At 41.9% G+C, this 9,819-nt stretch overlaps 1 protein-coding gene across 1 annotated transcript; it reads right to left on the reverse strand.

Moving 5' to 3' along the window:
- Positions 1–8,077: 8,077 nt before the first annotated feature.
- LOC121979444 (3,9-dihydroxypterocarpan 6A-monooxygenase-like) lies at positions 8,078–9,598 on the reverse strand. Its single transcript, XM_042531435.1, has one exon. The coding sequence runs from the start codon at positions 9,596–9,598 to the stop codon at positions 8,078–8,080; it is 1,521 nt and encodes a 506-aa protein (XP_042387369.1).
- Between the last annotated feature and the right edge of the window lie 221 nt (positions 9,599–9,819).

Raw genomic sequence — 9,819 nt, forward strand, 5'->3', positions numbered from 1 at the left:
AAGTCCAAGCATGTAGTCTTGGCAACGTAAGTCCAAGTGTGACTTGGCAATGGATGAAGTCCCGGAGGCGCGACCTCTTGGCAAAGGAAGACCCGACAACAATGACAAGGTCGATGGAAGCTCCAGAAGGCAAGACGTGAAGGATGGGGAGGCATCCGAGGGACGCAAGGCTGATGGAGGAGGCTATAAGGCTAGGTCTAGGTTGGTCGGGCGAGAACGAGTGCTGAGTGAATGTACTCGAGGTAAAATTCTAGAATTAGGGTTTACTGTAGCGTTACTGTAGCAGTCGACTGGTGCACTGTAGAGAGCCGTTGAGAGAGTCGTTGGGCTGACACCAGTCGACTGGTGCAAGGACCAGTCAACTGGTAACGGGAAAATCAGCTTACTGATTTGTTCCAAGCTCTATAAGAAGGAGCTTGGGATGGCCGGCCAAGGTGACGAAATTGTACTTGGTTAAAGTCTAATTAGTAGTCTACTTGTGCTCAAGAGATCTTTGTGTGCCAAGAGATCTTGGTTAGAGTTGTGGTGATGTTTCTCCACCCACAAGGAGGTTGAGCTAGCCGGAGTTTGCCGGGGACTAATCCACCGACGGATTGAGGGATTGTCCACCTTACGGACGCGCCGTGGAGTAGGAGCAAGTTATCTCCGAACCACGTAAACACCTTGTGTTAGGGTTTGTGTTTGGTTTGTTGTCTTCTTCTTTCTTGTTTTAGGTTAACTTTTGTATTTGTTAGTTTGTTTTTGTATTCCGCTGTGCACTAACATTATAGGAAGTAAAGTTTTGGGTGAGACGCTATTCACCCCCCTCTAGCGGACGTCAAGGTCCCAACAAGTGGTATTAGAGCGAGGTCGCTCTTCTACGGACTAACCGCCAAGAGAGCAAGAAGCTAGAGGAAGAAGAAGATGGAGTCCGAAGGACCGCTCGGATGGGATATCCGAATTCCACCTCCGTATGACAAAGAAGACTTCAATTATTGGAGGAAGCGGTTGGAGACATGGTTCCAAATGGATTAGAATCAATGGATTGCCTTGAGTGACCCATTTGAAGCTCCTACGGACAAGAAGGGTAAACGCCTCCGACCTCGACATTGGAACGAAGAGCAATGAGAGAAATCGGAGGCGGACAAGGAGGTAACGAGAATTTTGCATAATTTACTACCTTCTAATATCATTGTGAGTGTAGGTGAATACACAAGTGCATGTGATCTTTGGAAAAAGATCATTGCCTATCATGAAGACCCGTCACAATTCCAAGGAGTAGAGGAGTCCAAGGAGAAGGGTTCATTGGTCCAAGAAGAGAATGACCAATCCGATGTTGACATAAGGTCAACATCCGAGGAGAAGAAGGAAGATGAGGAGGTATCATCAACATCTTCAAGGGAGGAAGAAGTGGAATCATCGACATCTTCAAGTGAAGAGGAAGAAGAGCAATCCAAGGAAGAGGAGATCTTGGAAGCTCAACCCTCCACCTCAACTACCAAGAAGAGCACAAAGGACCACATCAAATGCTTTGAGTGTGGTAAGATGGGGCACTACAAGAGTAGGTGTCCTTCACTCAAGAAGGTAAAGGAGGTAAACCCTAAACTCACTAAAGTTAATTTAGAAACTAATGTGAGTTGTAGGAAGAAGAAGAAGGAGGAGAAGAAGCACATTAGGTGCTTTACATGTGGTGAGTGGGGTCACTACCACACAAAGTGCCCAAGGAGAGGAGAGCTCAAGAAATTGGTGCACTTGAAGAAGTGGGAGAAGAAGAGAGCTTCAAGGGTAAGGGAGATAAACCCTAACTTGAATGCTAGTTCAAATTTAAATCGTTATAATGCTATTTATCATGAAAATAGAATGCATGATAAATCTAAGGATAAATATATCCCTTCTCATGCTAGATTTATCACACCTAAGGCTAGGAAGGTAAATAACAATTTAGGCAATAACTCTAAGGATTATAGATATATGCCTAGATATAGAAATACTCATAGGGGTCAAGAAAAATCCAAGTCTATGGATTCAATGACGGAAAACCAAGTCTTGAGGTCAAGACTTGATAATTTAGAAAGAACCCTAGCAAGAATGGAAAATATTCTTAGGGGTCAAAATGAGCATAACCTAGGAAAAGCTAGACAAGAGCCATCCAATGGCTATATAGGTTTGGGATACAAACCTAAAGCCAAGAAGGATGTGACTTCCTTTCATAGGGTTCCATATAGTTATGAGACCAACCCTAGGTTTAGTGGTCAAGCTAAAAGTACAAGGGAAGTTGTCCCTAAGAGTACTTTTGCAAAGACCAATGTGACTAAGACTTCTAAGAAGTCTAATAATGCCACAAAGAAGGTCACAAGGGAGGTCATCCCTAGAGTTGACTTAGTAAAGGTGACTAAGGCTCCAAAAAGGCTAAACAAAGTCACAAATAAGGTTACAAGGGGAGTTAGCCCTAGAAGTGACTTAGTGGAAGTGACCAAGGTTTCTAAGAAGCCTAGAAAGGTCCTTAGGAAGGTATCTATGGAAGTCATCCCTAGTGAGTACCTAGAGTATCCAAGGAGCACCAATAGGTTTTGGGTTCCTAGGAGCATATTCTCTACACCCTAGATAGGTTAGAGAGTGTCAACTCCAATTGGAAAGGTAGTTAACCCAACCTTTGTAAAGTTGACACTTGAGAGCATTTTCAAGGTTATTGTTAACCTTTGAAAAAGAAAAAGGTTATTGGGTTACTCTTTGAAAGAGTAATATATGTGTCAAAATTTGAGGAGTTAAATATAATTTAAATTGACACACTAGAGAGAAGCAAAAGTAATGCCAAATTTGGAATTCGACATTTTCTTATGGAATTAAGGGAAATGCAAACCTTAATCCAAATTGTCACTCTTGGAAAGAGTAACATGTGCCAAATCTTAAGGAATTATGTTTGAATTAAATTGGCACAATGTGGAAAAACATAAGAAATACCAAATTGGGGGTTTGGTATCTTCTTAGGGTAATTAAAGGAAAATCTAGGTCCTAATGTAAGATGTTTACTCTTTGAAAGAGTAAAATGTGTCAAACTTTGAGGTTTTGAACTTAATTTAAATTGACACATTTAGAAAAGAAATTAAAGAAATGTCAAGTTGGGGTTTGACATTTTCTTAATAAAATTAGGCAATCTAGGGTTAAATTTTGAGTTAGCTAGGGTTAAGAATACTTAGATAGGTAATCTAGGTAAATTTTATTTATGCTAACTTGCCATGATTGTTTGCCCATCATATGTCATGACATCATATTTAGCATTCACATTTTATTATAAAAAATACAAAAATACCATGTCATTAATCATCATGCAGTATGTCAATTTCCTTGTGATTAAGGACAAAATGCATTTATTATGTATAGAAGTGTTCCAACAAGAGGGATCATATCAAGTGACATCCTAGATGGATGATCATGATTTTTACAATGCCTAGATAGAGATGCATGATCCCTTAGTTTAGGGCAAGACCAAATATACATCTCACAAAGAACTATAAGGTGACTTGTATGTGGTTTAATACACGTTAGATACAAGTGAGATGTTAAGATGGTGAACAAAACTCAAGATGTTGATCTAGTACATCTTGTTGAGTTTTAGGTTCATCAAAACACATAGTTATGTGTCTTCCAATCATTGGGAAAGCTAATGTACAAGTCATGTGCATTGAGCCCAAAGAACGTGGTTGGATATTGGTTTTGAAAATGATTTCAAAATACTTTTGAAAAACCTTTGTGAAGACTATCTTTTGATAGTAATCATCATTGAAAAGTTAGACACAAATTAGGAGAAAACATTGAAGTTTTCAAGAGTTTTCAAATTTGTGTCAATCTTTGAAAATAGAAAGTATTTTCATAGAAAACTATTTTTCCCTGATAAAGTATACCCTAAATAATGTCTACATGAGTTTTCATGATGAAAACAAGTATGGATTGGTTAAGAAAAACTAGAGTGAAGTTTCGGTTGAAGTTTAGTTTCATTATTGAACTTTGAACTTCAAAACTTCGAGTTTTGGTTTTCCTAAATATTTAGGAACCTCAAGTCATTGTTGGTGCAATGATAGAAGTTTGACCATATTTTTAGAGGGAGTTACTATTTGAAAACATAAAAATCTTTTCCAAGACCAAAAGGAGGTCAAGTGTTAAGGTAGCACATGACATTGGTATGAGAGGTGTTACCAAGGACAAGGGAGAGTCATCTAAGGTCAATAAGAAGGAATATGCTAGGGTAGCATATAATTATAGCAAGGATGAGGTGTCCAAGATTAAGGACAAGAAGAAATTAATCAAAGACAAGGTGTCTAAGGTTAAGAAGGTGAGTTTAGTAGGCCAAGTGTCACCCGAGGTGCATCGAAGTGGCCTAGCCATAGTGGATGAGTCACCAAGGGAGGTGACTAAGGTTAAGATTCCTAAGGATAGGAAGAGCTTTTGGGACCCATGATATATGGGTTATCAAATGTGCCAAGTGGTTAGGAGACAGACTTAAGTCTCTAACCTAGTGGGTTGGCACAATTGGGATGTGTTTCATGCATGAAAATATGACATTAGGGGTCATATTGCATAAAAATTAGTTTTTGATGTATAGATGTCATATAAAATTATTCTAGGGAAGTATTGTGATTTAGTATGGGCAGATACATCAAGAGGAAGCCAAAACTAGGACTTTAGGTCAATGTTCAATTGAACTATTTAGCTAGTTTTGAATTTTGTATCAATCATGGGATCTGTGATAAATATATTTTTATATATATTTTTCCCAAGTAGACAAGGGTACAATAGACCTCTCCACAAAATTTGGGGATTTTTGGAGGTCTAGGGAATTTCTGGTGCATTTCTGAAGTTGACCTGAAAAAGCTGATTTTTGCAGAAATAGGGTGCCAGTCGACTGGTGCAGATACCAGTCGACTGGTAACAGTGTTTTTGAGCACAGAATGTTTCTGTAAGCTCATTTTATCGATACCAGTTGACTGGTAACAGTAGATTTCGACCACAGAAAGCTTCTGTAAGGTTCTGTCGAAGGGGGCAGTCGACTGGTACCTAGTTCAGTCGACTGCTACCAGCCTAAAAATGTTTTTCAACGTTGTTCTTGACCGTGCCAACTCGTTTAAATGTATGAGATCCATGGGGGATAAATACATGAGTTTAGGGTCAATTTGGATGACATGTTTTCAATAATTGGGATATTGTTGGAGCTCTTTTTGATGTATGACAAAGGGGGAGAAGTCTAGGTTTAAGTGGGAAACCTATACACCTTTGCAAGAAATCCTAACTCAAGGGAGAGCTTAGGTGAAGGGGGAGTGATTGTTTAGGCAAAGGGGGAGAAATTTACCTTTGCGGGAAATCCTAGCTCAAGGGGGAGCTTAGGTGAAGGGGGAGCCTAGGGATTTAGGTTCCATTATTTATGCATGAGTTGATTTGCATATTTATTTGCATATGTATTGCATTTATGTTTCCCTAACTTAAACAGGTTGTCAAACATCAAAAAGGGGGAGATTGTTGGAGCAATCTAGGTGCCCTAAGTTTTGATGTTTGGGCAAAGGTTTAAGTTATGTTTATTGTTGTATTTGATATGCATTGTGAGTGTGCAGGATACAGGTACAACAAGGAAAGTCCAAGGGTGAGTCTTGGCGGTGAAAGTCCAAGCATGTAGTCTTGGCAATGTAAGTCCAAGTGTGATCTTGGCAAAGGAGGAAAGTCCAAGGATGAGTCTTGGCGGTGTAAGTCCAAGCATGTAGTCTTGGCAACGTAAGTCCAAGTGTGACTTGGCAATGGATGAAGTCCCGGAGGCGCGACCTCTTGGCAAAGGAAGATCCGACAACAATGACAAGGCCGATGGAAGCTCCAGAAGGCAAGACGTGAAGGATGGGGAGGCATCCGAGGGATGCAAGGCTGATGGAGGAGGCTAGAAGGCTAGGTCTAGGTTGGTCGGGCGAGAACGAGTGCTGAGTGAATGTACTCGAGGTAAAATCCTAGAATTAGGGTCACTGTAGCAGTACTGTAGCGTTACTGTAGAGAGCCGTTGAGAGAGCCGTTGGGCTGACACCAGTCGACTGGTGCAAGGACCAGTCGACTGGTAACGGGAAAATCAGCTTACTGATTTGTTCCAAGCTCTATAAGAAGGAGCTTGGGATGGCCGACCAATGTGACGATATTGGACTTGGTTAAAGTCTAATTAGTAGTCTACTTGTGCTCAAGAGATCTTTGTGTGCCAAGAGATCTTGGTTAGAGTTGTGGTGAGGTTTCTCCACCCACAAGGAGGTTGAGCTAGCCGGAGTTTGCCGGGGACTAATCCACCGACGGATTGAGGGATCGTCCACCTTACGGACACGCCGTGGAGTAGGAGCAAGTTATCTCCGAACCACGTAAACACCTTGTGTTAGGGTTTGTGTTTGGTTTGTTGTCTTCTTCTTTCTTGTTTTAGGTTAACTTTCGTATTTGTTAGTTTGTTTTTGTATTCCGCTGTGCACTAACATTATAGGAAGTAAAGTTTTGGGTGAGACGCTATTCACCCCCCTCTAGCGGACGTCAAGGTCCCAACAAAGGAGATATTTAGTGCTACACTTTTCTTAGATTAACAACCTACTCGGTTGTAACCAAGTAAATCTCTGTATGCCTCTTTCTTTAGTTTCTTTCTTCTTAGTTATTTTATGCAAGTGTTAGTTTAAGAAAAGTCGAGAAGGATTTTTGTGTTTTTATTTTTGCTGGATATTCAACCCCCTCTAGCCGACCACCACGATCCAACAAATGGTATCAGAGCCAGGGTGCTTCAGGAGGACTAACCGCCGAATGAAGCACCGAATTAATGGTCGGAGCTAACATCTATCCACCAACGTTCGAGGGGGAGTTCACGTTTTGGAAGCGACAGATGGAGATTATTTTAAAACTGATTTTAATTTGTTATTAATAATGACGTATGATTTTGATATGCCCAAAAGCAAAGAAGGAGAAGAACTTGAGGAGCATCTATGGACTGACGAGCAGCGCGACGAATTCATGACAAACGGTAAGGCTGAGTCTTGCCTTCTGAGCGTACTACCTGCCAAGGATCTCGACGGAGCCAGAAAATACAGAAGCGCAAAAGAACTTTGGGAAAAGTTCTTGAAACTCTATGAAGAAACATTTGAAGCCGACTCCTCGATGAACACCGAGCCGTCGTCAAAAGATTCTGAGATTGAGGAAATTGCCGGAACATCTCTCACTGTCAAGCATCTACCAGAAGACGCAATCAACTCTTCCTCATTGAGCATCGAGAGCATTAACGAAAAGGGAGCAACGTCGGAAGAAAACAACTCAACAGTGGGAGAATCAACGGGCGACAAGGTAAGTCAGGTATGAGCTCCACCTCTTGATCAATTGATTAAATCAATCAAAACATTGTCGATAGATCTTTGTGAAGTAGAAGTTATATTATCGAAAAAAAATTTCGAATTAGAAATTAAATTATTGAAAGACTTTTGTGAATTAGAAATTCAAAATAAAACAAAGAATAATGAAAAGGAAGAGGTGAAACCTTTTTCGTGAGTGTCAGCAAAGTGGGTGGTTGGTTAGAGCTTTGCTTGCAATAACGTGGATGGTCGGCGACACAAGAAGGCAACAAGAAAGGTTGACTATAGCAATCCTTGCTACAAAAAGGTGAAAAAGAAACAAAGAGTTGCATGTGAAAATTACGATGTTGAGAAGAAATCTGGTGCGACGAGGAAGAAACAAAGGATCATGGTTATGATGCACGTAGAAATTAATAGGTAGCGGAAAGAAATAATATAAATCTTTTTGATAATCTTATTACTAAAATCAATTGATTTATTTATAAAAATTACCTAAAATAATAATAAAAAAATTAAATAAAACATACCATCATAATAATTATAAATATGATAATATAATAGACTTGAAAATATTAATTTTCCTATATGCCAAATATAACCAAATATAATAAATTTTAATTATTCGAAATCAATTAAAAATTATTTTCATTATTTTCATTATAGTTCTTACATTGATAGCAAAAGCAATGTTGAGCTGCATGCAATATGCAATTCGCAAGTTGTAATATTAATTCCAACAAAATGCAGAGGCGTCCTAGCTAGTCCAGCAGCATCGGGTTCAGCCGCGGGACCGGCACGCACACCAAGTGTTTGTTCCTAACAAGCGTCACGCTCAATCCTTCAGCCATGTCCACCTTCCCCCCATCCTCCGACTCCCAATCGAAGCACTGTAGCATCGCCGCCAGCGCACACGGTACGAAATGCAGCGCCAGAGACGCCCCCGGACAAAGTCTGCGTCCGCTTCCGAAGGGAATCAGCTCGAAGTGCTGCCCCCTGACGTCCAATTTCTGTCCGGGCTCCTCCAGGAACCTCTCTGGCCGGAACTCAAATGGCTCCGGCCATTGCTCCGGGTCCCTTCCATTGGCCCAGACGTTGACGAAGACCGTCGTGTTTGCCGGAATATCGTATCCTTTGATCTTGGTGTCCCTAGTGGACCGCCGAGGGATCATAGGGCCAGAGGGATGCAACCGCATTGTTTCCTTGATGATGGCCTGCATGTACGGGAGGTTGGCCACGTCGGACTCCTGCACCAGTCTTTTCTTGCCGACCACCGCTTCGATCTCATCTTGTGCCTTGCGCAGGATGTCCGGGTGGTTGATGAGTTCCGCCAGTCCCCACTCCAAGGTGAGGGCCGAAGTGTCGGTGCCGGCGACGAAGATATCCATCACGAAGGCTTTTATATGTTCCCTACTCAATCTCACTTCTGCACTGGAATCATCTGCGATGTCAATCAATATATCCAGCAAATCCTTGATTCCACCGCTCTTTTTTTTCCTCGCCTCCTCTTTTTCCTTCATGATCCTCTCCATCATCGCATCGTACCTTTGGCGGACGTCCTTCGACCTCTTATCGAACCCCTGCAAGTCCCAATTCTTGCATATTCCAATAAAATCTGCCATATTGAACTTACCCACCAACTCCGCCACTCCCTCCACGATCTTCCTCATCTCCATCGCCTCCCCGTCCGACCCGCAGCATCGGTGGCCCGTGGTCATCCGGGATATCACATTGTTGGTGAGATTTAACACTTCGCTGCCCATGTTGATGCTGGTTCTTCCAACCTTGCATCTGTCGTACAAGGACCGAACGAGCGAGACCACCTCTTCAGTCCGGATGGGGAGGAGCTGGTCGATCGTCCGTCCTCCCAGGAGCTCCGACATGCACAGTTTCTTCAAGAACCTCCAGTGAGGACCGTAGGGCGCGAAGACGAAGCCGGAGCAGTCGTAGGCGATGTAACTGGAGACCCTAAACTGAGGGCGGTCCGACCAAGCCGTCTCCTGCGTTCTCATAATCTCTTTGATCATGGAAGAGGAGGAGACCACGATGCAGGGGACAGAACCGAGGCGGAGGCCGATCAGGCCACCGTAGCGCTTAGAGAGCTTATGGAACGATTGGTGGGGGATCGGTCTGAGGTGATGGAGGTGGCCAATTATCGGAAGGGCGATTGGACCCGGCGGGAGGCGGAGAGCTGGCCGCCGGCGCCGCCATGTGAGGATTAAGATTGAAAATACGATCACGAGGATGGGGATGGCGAGTGACTGGAGGTCTGCTGCCGCCATTTCCTTGGATGATATGCTCTGCGACAAAAGCAGGGGTGTGCTAAATGTGTATATATACAATTAATTAATATTGTAATATCTTATCCGGAAAAACCAAAAACAAAAACAAAATCATTAATTATTAGTACAATTAGCCAAAATAGGAAATGATAAATGAATATTTTTTTATAATTAATTTTTTAAGCTAATAAATTACATATCTTTAATTAAAAATATAGAAT

Source organism: Zingiber officinale, chromosome 5A, assembly GCF_018446385.1.
Source record: "Zingiber officinale cultivar Zhangliang chromosome 5A, Zo_v1.1, whole genome shotgun sequence".
In the NCBI taxonomy this organism is placed as follows: Eukaryota; Viridiplantae; Streptophyta; class Magnoliopsida; order Zingiberales; family Zingiberaceae; genus Zingiber; species Zingiber officinale.